This window comes from Tamandua tetradactyla, chromosome 21 (assembly GCF_023851605.1).
Source record: "Tamandua tetradactyla isolate mTamTet1 chromosome 21, mTamTet1.pri, whole genome shotgun sequence".
Classification (NCBI taxonomy): domain Eukaryota; kingdom Metazoa; phylum Chordata; class Mammalia; order Pilosa; family Myrmecophagidae; genus Tamandua; species Tamandua tetradactyla.
Genome location: NC_135347.1, coordinates 16,073,912 through 16,091,023, shown reverse-complemented (window position 1 = coordinate 16,091,023; position 17,112 = coordinate 16,073,912). Strand labels below are relative to the sequence as shown.

The 17,112-nt window shown below is 36.8% G+C and overlaps 1 protein-coding gene across 5 annotated transcripts in view; it reads left to right on the top strand.

Annotated features, from left to right (window-relative positions):
* YTHDC2 (YTH N6-methyladenosine RNA binding protein C2) overlaps window positions 1–17,112 on the top strand; it is a 156,391-nt gene that overhangs the window by 30,098 nt on the left and 109,181 nt on the right. For 2 of the 5 annotated variants that reach the window (XM_077138925.1, XM_077138927.1), the window contains one exon: window positions 979–1,069. In XM_077138925.1, the coding sequence (XP_076995040.1) occupies window positions 979–1,069 (91 nt within the window). Of the gene's footprint in view, window positions 1–69; window positions 90–978; window positions 1,070–5,728; window positions 10,382–12,272; window positions 12,528–17,112 lie in introns of those variants that run through there. The other 3 variants (XM_077138926.1, XM_077138929.1, XM_077138928.1) reach the window with 3 other exon arrangements.

The window sequence follows — 17,112 nt, the reverse complement described above, 5'->3', positions numbered from 1 at the left end:
AAGATCAGGTTGCTACCCATCCTGGAGGCATTTCTTTCCTCAGGAAGAGGCCCTTCGGAGGCCTCGGGCGGTTAAGCCGCCGTTTTTAGGTATTGGTAACCCCCCCCATCTTCTTTTCTTTTTAAACAAAAGGGAGTTATAGCCTTAAGTGAGGCTCTTTTAGAACAAAAGGAATCCAGGTATAAATAAATGATCTGGCAATGTGTAGAGCTTTGTTCAAATCTTAGAAACATTTCGCTAAACACAACTAACTTGCTGCGGCATACAAAGCGTCTTCCACGGTTCTTAGAATTAGAGAGCTACTTGACTTGGGTCACATAATACACAATCAGCAGCCGACCTGAGGTGATCTGTACAATCGTACACTGAGTGCCCCTTCATCTGCTGGTTTAAACAGGGGACTCCTTACTCTGGAGGCGCACTGTCCAAACAAAGTGGACAGAATGATTTTGAATTTACTTTAAAGAAGGATGAAAGTCTCAGCAATATATAACAACAAAATAGTCGGTCTAAAATAGTGAAATATGAGTCCTATAATTTCAAAAGCAAAGAAAATGGAGTTTGATGTTGAACGTTTACAATGCTTAAACTTACATCATCATTGAGGGAAATGAACATTTTGTTAATTAAGCAAGAGCTTATTTAAAATGGTGAAATATGCCCATCAGTCGTTATATTAAGTCAAGGTTCCAGCACAGCTAAGAGGAGTAATCTGTGATGAACACCAGAGTCTTTTATCGCATTTAGATTTAATATGTGGAAGCCTTTTTATTAATATCCGAGTTCTAGTAGCCATTCAGTAGTTACTGAATTAATATCTACCCATCCATGAATTGTGTAAGAATAAATGTGATTGTATGCTTTTATGGTTTTTTTCCTCATATTTTACATGTGTGTAAGTATTGAAGTGCATTGAAAGAAAATTAACTATTCAGAAATGGTATTGGCTAATTTGTGTGTTTTTTTTTTTTCTTGTAGAAATGGAATTTCCTTCTTCTTTGACCAGTACTGAAAGAGCTTTTATTCATCGACTGAGTCAGTCTCTTGGTTTGGTCTCTAAAAGTAAAGGGTAAGCGAAAATAACAAAGAAATATATCTAAATGCATTTAAATAGTTATTGTTTTAGATTCACAGTCTTAATTATATTGTATGTAGATAAACTGATTTAGGTCTGTACCTAGTTCAGCTCTCTCTTCCTCCTATCCCCTTCTCTAACTCTTTTTTGCTAAGGGCAATAATAATACTAATAACAAAAATAAGGCAAAATTTTGAATTTAAGCAAAAATAGTTTAGAAATTAAGTTGCTTGCTTGAGAAAAGTATTTTCCTTTTTGATAGACACTAAATATCTCCTTTTTAAATAATGGTTGGACAGAAAACTACAATTATTTACAGAACTTAACTCTTTTAATGTTACTGAATGTAATGTAAGCTTTAGAACACATTTATTGTTTTCTTTTCTACTAAGTCAAGAGTCTGATGATTAGAAATAAAGTACTATGGAAGTAAACAATATATATATTTATATATTTTGGTGTCACTGCTCCATGTGGGAAAAAAGTCAGTTGAGCCATCCAAATGTAAGAACTCTTAATATTCTGTGCAGTTATTTCATTTTGGGAATAGGGATGATTGATGGGCTTGATACTTTCTCAGTTTTGCACAATTGATATTTTGGGCTGTGTAATTCTTTGTTGTTTGGGTTTTCCTGTGCATTGTAGGATTTTTAGCAGCACATCTGCTTCTACCCAGAAGATGACAGTAACACCCCCATTCCCAGTTGTGGCAACCTAAAATGCCTCCAGACGTTTCCAAATGTCCCCTTGAGGGCAAAATCGTCCCAGTTTAGAACCACTGATATGAAGAAAATTTTAGCTTATTTGTTTTTAGGTTAAGAAAAGGGAAAATAAAACTTTGAGTAAATATATTATTAATTTTATATGTGTACACACATGTGGACACATGGATACATACAGATATAACTTACGTAGGAATGAGTAGAAAGCTCCTAGAATGAAAGGAGCTAATGTAGGAATGAATACCTTGTATGTAATGCTCACAACAGTGATACGTTACTGAGGCATGGAATTTAGCTTAGGTGAATGTGTGTTTTGAGCATACTAGAGCTAGTACTGGAATGTTAGTAGGTGCTGAGCTTACCTATATTACAGTAGGTATAGTATACCTGTACCTATTGTATATCTGTATTATTCTCACTATGTAGGTGAAATATTGCACTTGAAAACACAAATACAGCACATAGCCACAATCCTTTAACTAAACACCTGGGCCATATATGTTTTGAGATTCAGATTTTAGGAAGATATGGCACAATTTGTCATATATTAGGTAATATCCCTAATAAAGTATGTATCTTTAATCACACTTCTGGTGGGTAATGTATGAATAGTCATACTAAAAGAGATAAATAAATACTATAAATATCCTTGTGCCAGTTTATCAGGTTTTGATGCCAAATGAGGTTGTTGCAAACTTAAAAAAAAACAAAACCTTTATTTTCAGAGCTTTTTGATTTTTAGAATTGCAGATATGAATTTGTGGGCCTGCACTAGAAAACAATTGTTATAAATGTCCAGCTTTGTGGCTGTATTGTTTCTATGGTAAATGGATTTTGAGTTCCATACAGGTGAATTAGAAATCACCATTAGAAAAGCAATTATTTTTAGAATGGTCTACTATATTTCTGTTAAGTATCATGAGCATTTAAGGGATGATTGGAAATGGAGAAACATTTGAGGAAGGGGAGAGCAAGAAAGAAGTAATCAGGACAAAACAGAAGGGATGAGGAAACATTGAAGGAAAGAAGAGCCAGAGAGAGAGGGAAAAGGAGAGAGTTGCTAATCCAAGCAAGACAACCCTGCCTGCTTGTTCAGTTCCCCTTGATGATCCCCAAACTGTCTTAGTTTCCCCTCTTCATGCTTGAGCAAACTATTACCATGTTCGTTTAGTGGTCCTTGTGATTTTCAAATACTTTTCCTCCTTTTCACATATATAAAGAACTAAATCACTTTGAATGTACTTTTAAATCCCTTAATTCTTTTCATTTATTTGAGAATTTATACCTGACTTTTATTTCATGGACTTTTCTGTTCATACGTGAGCAAAGATTTTTTTCATCTCCCACCCCCACCCCCCCACATTAACTTCATTGACTTTGCAAGTTACTTTCTGCTATTTTTCTTTTGTGCCTGATATTCTGGCTTCTTAGTACATATTTGAGACAACCTGGTGTGGAGGAAAGGGCAGGAGACTTGGGTTCTGCTCTCTTATTCACTGCTTCATAACTTTGGTCAAGTTCCTGAACTTTGAAGGCCTATTTTCTTATCTATAAGAAAAGAAGGAGTTAATCTTTTTGTTTTAGTTAAGATTCTGTGATTTAGTTCTAAGTTTTTTTTTTTTTAAAAAGCTTCCAGGCTTCCTGTGTGATAATTTACAATTTTTTAAAGTCTATTTCTTTTTGTCATCATTTCATTTAAAATGAAACAATGTTTATTATATATTTTTTCCATGTCTTCCTAAAGAGGTAAGTTTAGTAATTGCTCATCTTTTGATGAAAATGTCTTTTTTGGAGTACCATCCCAGTTTCTGTTTGCTAAAGCTGCTGAAATGCAGTATACCAAAAATGGATTGGCTTTTACAAAGGGTATTTATTCGGTTACAAATTTACAGTTCTAAGGCAATGAAAAATGTCCAAATTAAGGTTATCAAACAAGAGGATACCTTCACTCAAGAAAGGCCAATTGTGTCTGGGGTTTCTCTGTCACATGGGAAGGCATCGGAGATGTCTGCTGTCCAGTTCAGACTTCTGGTTTCATATGGTTCTCTCAGCTTCTGGCATCTCCCGGGGTGCCCTCCTTCTGCACTCCAGACATTTGTGTTTCTTGGTTTTATCTCTTTACCCTCTGTGTTGGCTTTTAACTCTCTCTATGCTTTCTGCCTTTTATTCTCTTCATAGGGGGCTCCAGTACAAAGATTAAGACCCACCTTGTATGGGTGGGGTCGTATCTCCAAGCGAACAATCTAATCAAAAGATCTAATCCCTAACTGGGTAGGTCACATCTCCTTGGAACAACCTAAAGAAAAGATCCTACCCATGATAAGTCTGCATCGGCAAGACTGGATTAAAAGCATGGCTTCTCTGGAGTACATAACAATTTCAAATCGGCACAACCTCCATTTTATGATCGTTTTTATGTCCTAAGTTTTCCTTGAAATTCTGGTCAAGTGTCCTATACCAAAAATTTCACTACCTCTTTGTTTATTTTTTTCTCCAACTAAGGTCACTGATCTTAGAGCACACTTTTCTATGTCTTTGGCTTGACCATGATCAGAACAAAAATCCCTTTCCTAATCTTCTTAGTCCAGGTTAGACAAAAAGGAACTTACAAATAAACGTTAAAAACTTATGAAATTAAGAAAAAAACCCCATGGAATTAAGAAAAATAAAATACATGAAAGAGAGGTTTTCCAAGTACAGACTTCTTATCCTGTTATTACTAAAGTCTTTGCTTAATACGTACCCAAGTTCTGTGCTTGACAGAAGTTTCTGCCTTTTTCTTAGAGGGTTTAGGTTACCCTCTTTCTTACCTTCTGGGTGGAAGGGTGTATACTGCATCCCTCATCCGTGTTCTTTCCCCTGGCTAAAATAGGAAAAATTGATTTAAAGTGATGAACTCTAAGTGGTGAATTTTTGGACATTCATTAAAAAAAAACCACCCTCCAGTCTCCCATAATAATAATAATTACAGCTAACATTTATTAAGTGATCTTGAGCAACAGATCTTGTGTCAGGTGCTTTAAATTGAGTATCACTTAATCTTCATACTTCTCCTATAAGGTAGGTTCTGTTAGTAACATCTGGTGCCTATTTAATAGATGAGACAATTAAAGCTTAGAGAGGTTAAGTAAACTTGCCAAGATCCCACTGTTAGCAACTGTCAGAGTTAGAATTTGAACAGTTATGTTCGGTTGATTAATTTTCGATGTTCACAGTAACATCATAGCAGTGTACTGGGTGCTTTGAGGAGTCAGGACTGAAATATTTAGGGTTCATCTCCAAGTTGCTTATCATTCATTAAGGCCACAAAAAAGAGCAAATTTATCTCAACCAGAGTGAACATGACATGAATACAGCTGTACTCAGTTTAGTGGAAAACTAAAGCTAACTGATGGCTTGTTAGTTTCTAGATAATGATTAAAAACTATAAATTAGTATGGACAAACTTTAATAAATTTGTAATTTTATATTACAGTATTGAGGAGAAAATGTTATGGAGCTAGATTTTTGCGATTATTTGCTTCATAGAAGTATAAGTTAAGGGGATATGAAATGCAAGAACTTACTAAGCATCAAATAAATATTCCTTTATAGAGATGTTAGTTCCTTGGTAGTCGTGAGCTTTTAAAGTGGATATTTCCAATTTTGGCTCTTTCGCTGATCTTTTAAATGGTTCTCATATTTGGAAAATTGGAATAGTGAGGCACATGGTTGTATTTGAGTCAAATGTTCATTAACATTCTGTGTAAATTAATGTATTAATTTAAAAATTGCATCATATGGATTAGTTATATCATCATTTTTCTTTAAAAGAAAGTCATTGAACTGCCAGAATTCCATTATAGCATTCATTGATTATTTTTACGCTTTGAATTTAATAATTTATGATTTTCTTAACTGTGGTTTTAGTACATTTACTTTTTTTAAATATTCCTATTGACAAATCTTTACACATATACAGTTCATACATAGTAAACAATCAGTGGCTCACAGTATCATCACATAGTTGTGTATTCATCATCGTGATCATTTTCAGAACATTGGCATCACTCCAGAAGAAGAAATGAAGAAAAGAAACAACTCATACATCCCATACCCTTTACCCATCCCTCTTGTTGACCACTAGTATTTCAATCTACCCAATTTATTTTACCCCTTATCCCCCTCTATTATTTGTCTTTATTTTTTTACTCATCTGTCTATATCCTGGATAAAAGGGGCATCAGACACAAGGTTTTTATAGTCATGCAGTCACATTACGAACAATATCATTATGTAATCATCTTCAAGAATCAGGGCTACTGGAACACAGCTCAGCAGTTCCAGGTACTTCCCTCCAGCCACTCCAATATACCATAAACTAAAAAGGGATATCTGTATAATACTTAAGAATAACCTCTAGGATAACCTCTTAACTCTTTGAAATCTCTCAGCCACTGAAACTTTATTTTGGCTCATTTCTCTCTTCCCCCTTTTCTCAATCCCATGTTGCTGGGTCCCAGCAAATCCTGAGATTTCTGTTCCACGTTGCCAGGGAGATTTATACCTCTGGAGTCAGGTCCCACATAGTGGGGAGGTCAGTGATTTCACCTGCTGAGTTTGCTTAGAGAGAGAGGTCACATCTGAGCAACAGTAGTTATCTGGGGTGACTCTTAGGCCTAATTTTAAATAGGTTTAGCCTATCCTTTGCAGGAATAAGTTTCATAGGGCTGAACCCCACAATTGAGGGTCATCCTATTGATCTGGTTGTCCCCACTGCTTAGAGAATATCAAAAGTTCTCCAAATGGAGAAGTTAAATATTTCTTCATTTCTCCCCAGTCCCCCAAGCAGACTTTGCAAATACTTCTTTATTCACTGCCCAAATTACTCTGAAATATATCAGAGCATCCCACTAACCTGGACAAACTGACAAGATCTCACACCCTATTCAAGATTCCATGTACTTATGGTGTTCAGCTAAACTGACCATACAAGCTAAATTAGGTAACATGCTACCCAAAATATAAATTTTGCACCAAATAAATGTGTCTCCCTTTGGTCTCACACAGAAGTTGAAGTTTTAAAATACAGACGATATCATCCTTTATCCTGTATTCTTATCTACCCCAGTCCTATCCAAATCAGCTTCATTGATATTTCTAGTCAAAGTCTGATCCCTTTTTCAACTTTTTAAACAGTTCCTGTATGGGTACTGGCTGACTTTCATAGCTTCAGAGCGCTATCTCTGAGTCTCAGGTGTCACATATATACCCAAAGTTTCTAGGAATGATCAAGTTAAACAGCCTGGTACCTCAGAATTTAGAAATAACAAGCTACACCTGCGTATATATGATAGCTGTAAGAGCTTACAATCTAGGACCCTTTGCAACAGGCCCTAACCTGATAACTCATGCTCTCACCTTCAGTTCACTAAGGTTTTATATTATACTTAGCCCATATGAGTGGAGCATGGTATTTGTCTTTTTTGTTTCTGACATTTCATTCAACATACTAGTCCATTGTACATATACACCACAGTTCCCCCTTCCTTTCCTCAGTTGTTGTATCCTTAGGCCACCTCCATCCATTGTGAATTGGGAACACTGCTGCCATGAACACCAGTGTTTAAATGTCCATGCCTGTCTCCACATTCAGTTCCACGAAGTATATACTGAGCACAGGGGTTGCAGGATCATGTAGCAACCCCACCCCTAGCCTTTTGTGGAACCACAACACTGCTCTCGAGGGTCTGTACCTCTTAGGTTCCCTACCCGCAGTGAATGGGTACATCTCTTTGTCTGCATTTTCTCTAGCACTGCTTTCTCTCTGTTCATTTTTAAACAGTTCTATTTGCACATTATGCAATCCAACCTAAGTAAATAAACATGCCTTCACCACCGTAATCTGTATGAAGTAATTTCCTTTTCTTCCACAAAGAATCCATACCTCTCCCCCATGCACACTGCCTGTTGACATTTAGTTTTGGGCTAATGCCTTTGTTACATTCAGTGGAAACATAGTACAATGTTACTGTAACTATAGATCCTAGCTTGCATGGATTGTATTTTTCCTGTATACCATCCTTTTTCAACAATGTTGACATTTATTTGTTGTCCCTCATGCAAAAAACATTTTTTTGTGTGTATTTAATCATCATCATTGTCCACTTTAGGCATTCCTAAATTAATCTGTTTTATTCTTTATTCTTTATCTTTCATCTTGGTTTCATTCGTGCCTCCAGCCCTTCTACTTCAGTCATACTCACATCCAGCTTCATTCAGTGTACTTATATTTTTGTGCTACAATCAGGTAATATTGTGCTATCCATATCTGAATTTGTACAGTCAGTCCTGTTGCATTTTGCATCCATTCAGTACCAAATGCCCAAACTCTACCCTTTTTCTGTCTCCTGATAACCTGTGTTCTTAACTTCCACTCTCAAAGTTCACTCATTAATGTTAGTTCACAGTAGTGAGAACTCATATAGTGTTTGTCCTTTTGTTTCTGGCTAATTTCACTTAGCATAATGTCCTCAGGGTTCATCCACGTTGTTACATGCTTCATGACTTTATTCTGTCTTACAGCTGACTAATATTCCATCATATGTATGTACCACACCTTGTTTAGCCTCTCGTCCATTGATGAACATTTGGACTGTTTCCATATATTGGCAATTGTAAATAATGGTGCTGTAAACATCGGTGTGCAAATGTCCGTTTGTGTCCTTGCCTTCACTTCCTCTGAATATGTACCTAGTAATGGAATTGCTGGAGCATATGGCAGTTCTAGACTTAGGTTCCTGAGGAACTGCCAAATTGCCTTCCAAAGCAGTTATACCATTTTACATTCCTGCCAACAGAAGGTAAGTGTGCCTTCTTCTCTACATTCTCTCCAGCACTTGTCATTTTCTGTTTTTTTTTGATAATGACTATTCTAGTGGGTGTCAGATGATATCTCATTGTGGTTCTGATTTGCATGTCCTAATAGCCAGTGAAATTGAGCACCTTTTCATGTGCCTTTTAGCCATTTGTATTTCCTCTTCTGAGAAGTGTCTGTTCATGTCTTTGCCCATTTTTTAATTGGGTTGTTGGTCTTTTGTTGTTCAGTCAAAGACTCTCTTTATCTATTCTGGATACTAAACCCTATTCTGATAGGTGGTTTCCAAATATTGTCTCCTGTTTTATAGGCTGCCTTTTTTACTTTCCTCACAAACTTCTTTGATGCACAAAAGTGTTTAATTTTCAGGAGTTCCCATTTATCTATTTCTTTTTTCAATGCTTGTGCTTGGGGATAAGGTCTAGGAAACCACTTCCTATTTCAAGATTTATAAGATATTTCCCTACATTTTCTTCTGAAAGTTTTATGGTATTAGCCCTATTGTCTAGATCTTTGATCCATCTTGAGTTAATTTTTGTATAGGGTGTGAGATATGGATCCTCCTTCATTCTTTTGCATATGCATAGCTAGTTTTCCAAACACCGTTTATTGAAGAGACTGCTTTGTCCCAAGTGGTTTGTCTTGACTGCCTTATCAAAGATCAATTTTCCATAGATGAGGGGGTCCACTTCTGAACATTCAACTCAGTTCCATTGGTCAGTATATCTATCTTTATGGCAGTACCATTCTACTTTGACTACTGTAGCTTTGGAATATGCTTTAAAGTTTGGTAGTGTGAGATCTTCCACTACATTTTTCTTTCTCAAGATATTTTTAGCTATTTGGGGCACCCTCCCCTTCCGAATAAATTTGGTTTATATTTTTTTCTATTTCTGCAAAGTAAATTGTTGGGATTTTAATAGGTATTGCCTTGAATATATAAATCTGTTTGGGTAGAATTGACATCTTAAGTATATTTAGTGTTCCAGTCCATGAAAACGGTATGCCCTCCCATTTATTTAGGTCTTCCATGATTTATTTTAGCAATTTTTAATAGTTTTCTACATATAGGCCTTTTTGTATCCCTAGTTAATTTATTCTTAAATACTTGATTCTTTTCGTTGCTGTTGAAAATGGGATTTTCCTCCCCAGATTGTTCATCACTAGTTGTACAGACACACTTGATTTTAGGGTATTGATCTTTTACCCTGCCACTTTGTTTTACTCATTTACTAGCTCTAGTAGCTTTGCTAGTTGATTTTTTGGGACTTTCGAAATATAGTATCATGTCATCTGTAAACAGAGTTTTACTTCTTCCTTTTCAATTTTGGATGCCTTTTATTTCTTTTTCTTGTCTAATTACTCTGGCTAGAACTTCCAGCACAGTGTTGAATAACAGTGGTGACAGTGAGCATCCTTGTCTTGTTCCTGATCTTAGAGGGAAAGCTTTCAGTCTTTCCCCATTGAGGATGATATTAGCTGTGGGCTTTTCACATATTCCCTTTTATTTCTATCCTTTGAAGTTTTTTCATCAAGAAAGGATGTTGAATTTTGTCAAATGCCTTTTCTGCATCAATCAAGATGATCATTTGATTTTTCCTCTTTAATTAGCTGATATGGTGTACTACATTAATTGATTTTCTTATGTTCAACCAGCCTTGCATACCTGGAATAAATCCCACTTGGACATGGTGTATAATTCTCTTAATGTGCTGCTGGATTCAGTTGGTGAGTATTTTGTTGAGGATTTTTACATTTATATTCACTAAAGAGATTGGTCTATAGTTTTCTTTTGTTGTAGTAACTTTGTCTGGCTTTAGTGTTAGGGTAATGTTGGCTTCATAGAATGAGTTAGGTAGATTTCCTTCCTCTTCAATTTATTTGAAGAGTTGGAACAGGATTGGTACTAATTCTTTCTTGAATGCTTGGTAGAGTATATATGTGAAGCGATCTGGTCCTGGACTTTTCTTTTTGGAGAGCTTCTTGATGACTGATTCAGCCTCTTTATTTGTAATTGGTTTGTTGAGGTTGTCAATTTCTTCTTGAGTCAATGTTGGTTGTTCATGTCTTTCTAGGAAGTTGTCCATTTCATCTACGTTGTCTAGTTTATTAGCATATAGTTGTTGGTAGTATTCTCATTACCACATTATTAGTGTGGAATCACTGGTTATATCTTCTCTTCCATTTCTGATTTTATTGATTTGCATTTTCTCTTTCTCTGTCTGTTTTTTTTTAAGTTAGCCTAGCTAAGGGTCCATCTATTTTACTGATTTTCTCAAAGAACCAACTTCTGGTTTTGTTGATTTTCTCGATTGTTTTCATTTTCTCAGTTTCATTTATTTCTGCTCTAATCTTTGTTGTTTTTTTCCATTTGTTTGCTTAGGGGTTGGTTTGCTGTTCTTTCTCTAGCTCTTCCAAGTGAACAGTTAATTCCTCGATTTTTGCTCTTTCTTCTTTTTTAATATAGGCATTTAAGGCAGCAAATTTCATTCTCAGCACTGCTTTGCTGAATCCCATAAATTTTGATGTTTTTTGTGTTCATTTTCATTTGCTTGAGATATTTACTGATTTCTCTTATAATTTGTTTCTTGACCCACTAGTTGTTTAAGGGTGTGCTGTTCAGTCTCCATGTGTTTGTAAATGTTCAGGTCCTTTGCCTGTTATTGATTTCCAGCTTCATTCTGTTATGATCCAAGAAGGTGTTTTTTATGATTTCCATCTTTTAAAATTTATTGAGACTTTCTTTTTGACCCAGCATATGGTGTATCCTTGAGAATGATCCATGAGCACTTGAGAAAAAAATGTGTATCCTGATATTGTGGGGTGTACTGTTCTTTAAATGTCTGTTAAGTCTAGTTCATTTATCTTATTATTCAAAATATCTGTTTCCTTATTGATCCTCTGTCTAGATGTTCTATCCATTGATGAGAACAGGTAATTGAAGTCTCTAACAGTTATGGTAGATGTGTCTACTTCTCCCTTAAGGGTTGTCAGTGTTTGCCTCATGAATTTTAGAGCACTCTGGCTCCATTCATAAATATTTATGAATGTTATGTCTTCTTGTTGAATCATTTCTTTTTTTAATAGATAGTATCCTTCTTTGCCTCCTTGAAGTCTAATTTGTCAGATATTAGTCTAGCTACTCCTGCTCTTTTCTAATTGTTGTTTGCATGAAATATCTTTTCCCAACATTTCACTTTCAACCTATTTTTGTCTTTGGGTCTAAAGTGAGTCTCCTGTAGACAACATATACACGGGTCTTGTTTTTTAATCCTTTCTGCCAATCTGTGTCTTTTGATTGGGGAGTTTAATCCATTAACATTTAATGTTTTTACTGTAAAGGCAGTACTTCTACCATTTTGTCTTTTGAATTTTATATGTCATGTCTAACTTTTTTTTTGTCTTTCTACCTTTATTGATAGTCTTCTTTTCTACACTCTTCTCTAGACTTCATTCTCCTTCCTTTTCCTGTCTGCCTATAGTACTCACTTTAGCATTTCTTGTAGAGCTCATCTATTAGTCACAAATTCTCTCAGTGATTGTTTGTCTGAAAATGTTTTAATCTCCCCCTCATTTTTCCTTTTTTTTTTTGCATGGGCAGGCACCGGAAATCAAATCTGGGTCTCCAGCATGGCAGGTGAAAACTCTACCTGCTGAACCACTGTAGGTCGCTCTCCCTCTCAGTTTTGAAGAACAATTTTTCTGCATATAGAATTCTTGGTTGGCAGTTTTTCTCTTTTAGAATCTTAATATGTCATCCACTGCCTTTTTGTCTCCATGGTTTCTGCTGAGAAATCCACATATGGTCTTGATAGATTGCTTTTCTCTTGCTTTCAAAATTCTCCTTTTGTCTTTGACATACGACAATTGATTAGTAAGTGTCTTAGAGTATATATATTTAAAACTATTCTGTTTTGAGTAACTGCATTTCTTGGATCTGTAATTTTATGTATTTCGTAAGAGATGGGAGGTTTGCAGTGATTATTTCCTTGAGTATCTTTCTCCCCCTTTTCCCATTTTCTTCTCCTTCTGGGACACCCACAACATGTATTTTCGTGTGCTTCATGTTGTCATTCAGTTCCCTGAAACCCTGCTCATATTTTTGTGTTCTTTTCCCTATGTTTCTTTTCTGTGTTGGATTGCAGATATCCAGTCCTCTAGTTCACTAACCCTTTCTTCTGCCTCTTCATGTCTATTGTTGTAGGTTTCCTTTTTTTTCCCCATCTCTTCTACTGTGCCTTTCATTCCCATAAGTTCTGTGATTTGTTTTTCAAATGTTCAAATTCTTCTTTTTGTTCACCCACTGTCTTCTATATATCCTCCCTCAACTTGTTGATTTTATTTTTGATGAGATTTTGCCTGTCTGTTTGAACATCCTGAATTATAGTTGTTTCAACTCCAGCAATCTCATTTGAAGCATTGATTTGTTCCTTTGGCTGGGCATATTTTTGACTTTCCTAGCATGGTTTGTTATTTTTTGCTGGTGTCTAGGCATTTGATTTTCATAATTCATTTATTCTGGAGGTTGTTTTCACTTTAGGTTTTTCTGCTGGATGCCTTTGTTCTTTGACATTCTATTCAACTTATTCTAGACCTCTAGCGTAGGTTCTGTTTAATTGATCAAAAATTTTCAGTTTTCGTTTTTCTGTTTCTTTCTCTGCTTATATAGAGCTTTTTTTTTTTTAAGGAGGGTGTCCTCAGATATTTTAGACCCCAGTCAGATTTACCCAGACCAGACAGGCCCACATCTCAAGAGGAGAGAGTAGCCAGCATTGGTTTTACCTGAGGGTAAGACCCAGCAAGTTTTCAGACTTTCTTGTAAAGCCTCCAGACTCTAGGCTCTTCCTGTCCTGCCCAACATGTGGCATTTGTCTGCCTGGGGCTTCCCACCAAATGAAAGTGATGCAGTGCCTTTAATATCAGCAGACTCTCCCTGCCAGGGGCATGGTTGGAGACAGAGGTGATGTGATAGAAGGGCTTTGATTGTTTTTGTTTTTAAGTCCATGGGACCTGAATTCCTTGAAAGTGGGAATTCATTTGAACCTGGCCCTACCCCCCTTCTCTTTGGGAAGATACAATCTTCAGGGAATTAACCCCTTTCATCTAACTAGTTACTTTGTCTTTCAAACAAGCTTATTCTGCCCTTTCTTGGGGCAGTGCTGGAGCCTGAGAGTGCTGCCAATGCTATATAATGAGCTGTTTAAGGAGAAAAAAAGAAGTAGGAAAGCCTTTTCTGAGCTGGACCCTTTCTTCTGTTAGTCAATCAGAGTTTGAATTGGTACTTGGCAATATTGATCTCCAGGCTCTATGTACCCCCTTTTTTTAGGGTCCAGCCCTTTTCCAGTATTTTTGCTGCCTAACTCAAAAAGCCTCTGTTTTTTTTTTAACTCCTTTCAGCCCTACTTCCTTTCTGCTGGGGCAAAAATTCCTAGTTCTTTATTGCTTATTCCAGATTTATCTGGGCGGGGGGCCTGTTTCAGTAGTCAGAATTTGTTAGTTAATTCTGCAATTGAAGTTTGGTTGAGCTAAACCCTTTCTACTAGTAAACTTTCCCTCAGGGAAGCAGCCTGCCATGCCAGTTGGGGAGGGTCGCAGGCATCTGTGGCTTGGGGGACTTAAGTCCTGTGTGGAATCTCAGCTGTTCTGCCTGATCCAGACTGGTGTACACTGTGTGTCTGATCACTGATGTTCCCTCAGCAGTTGTTCTGTACCATTCCTGGCCCTTTACTAGCTGCTTTGTGTGACAAACTAAATTTCACACCTTGCTATGCCACCCACTTGCCCTGCCTCCTCCTACCTTTACTTTTCTCTACATTTACTTTTTTGGGGAGCAGAGGTGGGGGTGATGGTGGTGATGCTTGGTCCAGAAATCAAACCCAGGTCTCCCTCATCGAAGGTGAGCATTCTACCACTGAACCACCCATGTGCCCCTCTCTAGATTTACTTTTTAAAATTTTTATTATTTTTAACTTTTTTTATTGTATAATATAACAGATATACAAAGCAAAGAAATAAAAAAAAATAGTTTTCAAAGCACTCTTCAATAGATAGTTGCAGGATAGCTCCCAGAGTTTATTGTGGGCTACCATATGATCCTCTCATATTTTTCCATCTAACTGCTCCAAAATATAGGAGGCTAGAGGGCTTAAATATTTTTTTATCATCATAATCGACTTTTTTTCCTTCTTTTTTGTGAAAAAATATATATAAAAAAGCTATAAATTTCAAAGCACAGCACCGCAATTAGTTGTAGAACATATTTCAGAGTTGGATATGGGTTACAATCCCACAGTTTTAGATTTTTACTTCTAGTTGCTCTAAAATACTGAAGACTGAAAGAGATATCAGTTTAATGATTCAGCAATGATATTCATTTGTTATCCTGCCTTCTCTTTATAACTCCACCATCACCTTTAATCTTTCCATCCCTCTCTTTAGGGGTGTTTGAGCTATGGCAATTCCAAGTTTTTCATATTGGAAGGAAGGGTCTGTCACTAATGTGGGATAGGGGGATGGAACTATCTGATGCTCTGGACAGGCTGGGCTAAGTTTCAGGACTTATCTGGACCAGGGACCCGTCTGGAGATTGCAGGTTTCTGCAAAGTTACTCTAATACATGGAACTCTTGTGGAATCTTAACTATTGCCCTAGGTGTTCTTCAGGATTGGCTAGAATGGTTCTGGTTGGGGGTTGGCAGGTTATGATAGGTAGTAATGTCTAACTGAAGCTTGTGTAAGAGTAATTTCCAGAGTGGCTTCTCGACTCTATTTGAACTCTCTCTGCCACCGATACTTTATTAGTTACACTTCTTTTCCCCCTTTTGGTCATGACGGAATTGTTGATCCCACAGTGCAGGTATGGAGTCATCCCTGGGAGTCATCTCCCACGTCACCAGGGAGACTTTCACTCCTGGATGTCATGTGCCATGTAGGGGGGAGGGCAATGATTTCACTTGCAGAGTTGGGCTTACAGAGACTGAGGCCACATCTGACCCAAAAAGAGGTCCTCCAGAAGTAACTCTTAAGCACGCCTATAGGTAGTCTAAGCTTCTCCACTACCTACATAAACTTCACAAGAGTAAACCTCCTGATTGAGGGCATGACCTGTTGATTTGGGTGTCCTTAAAGTTTAACACTATATCGGGATTCCCTGATGGTAAGATTTAATAGTTCCATATTCTTTCTCCCATCCCTCAGGGGACTTTGCCAATACTTTCTGATTATCTGCTTAATATACTCTAGAGTGTGTCGAGCCATTACAATAATCTATCAAAGATTAAAGGACCTCTTTCTTATTCTGTGCTCCTTGTGTTTCAGTTGTTCAAATAAGCCATACAGATAGGTTGAATTAGAATATGTGCTACAGAAAATTTCAGTTCCAGACCAAATAAACCTTTCTTCTATTGGTCTCAAAGAGTATGCTGTAAAATATTGACACTGTCTTCTTTACCCCTATCTTCTGAATTACTGTAACTCCAACCTATTTGACTTCATTCGTATCTCTAAATATCAGATTATGAATGTAAAACAGCCTCTCAAAATCCAGAAATAATAATCACCACTCCGGACTTAATGTGTGTGTTCTAAAAGCTTACAATCTAGGTCCTGTTTTCTTACAAACATTTTCTAAAGGTGACTGTACCATTGTTGTTCTTTTGTTTTTGGCTTATTTTGTCTCACCAAGTGTCCCACATGTTCTTTCACATCATTGCATGCCTCATGACTTTGTTCCTTTTTGTAGCAGCACAACCTTCATTCATAAGTATACACCATCATTTGCCCATCTACTTCTCTGTCAGTGGATCCTTCAGCCACCTGCATTTATTGGGTACCATGTAGAGGGCCCAAAGTCCATAGTCTATCAACTTTCTCAACTTTAGATCATTTCATTGTTCCCAAGAGAAAGAAAACCAATAAACACAAAAACTCACCAAATAGGAAATCTCAACCTCCTCTTGACTCTTGTCCCTCCCCCCCATCATATACTTCCATTGTTCCTGTGGTAGTGCTTATGGTTTCCTTTTGATAGCTCATAGCATGCAATAGCAGTTTCCTCCCTGTACCATGGACTTAAACACTCTTTGTACAAGAATCATATCTTTGAAGTAATTCTTGCAAGAACTGATTCATATTTCTTGTGTTAATCAGTAGGAACGTAGGTCTATAAAACCCCTTTCAAACTTGTTCATCTTCAACATGGTCAAATTACTTATAGACCCACTAGAGAACCACCTTCACTCCTATCTATTCCCTTACATTGGAGTTCAACCTCATTAGCTAACAGGTCACCCATCTCTAGCTTCTATGTATTTCTAAGTCTCCTATATTCTGTGTTATAAACCTCTGATTATACCTTTATGCTGGCCATGAAAGTGGAATTATACAGTATCTGTCTTTTTTTGTGTCTGACTAATTTCACTCAGCATTATGTCCTCAAGGCTCATCCATCTTGTCATGTGC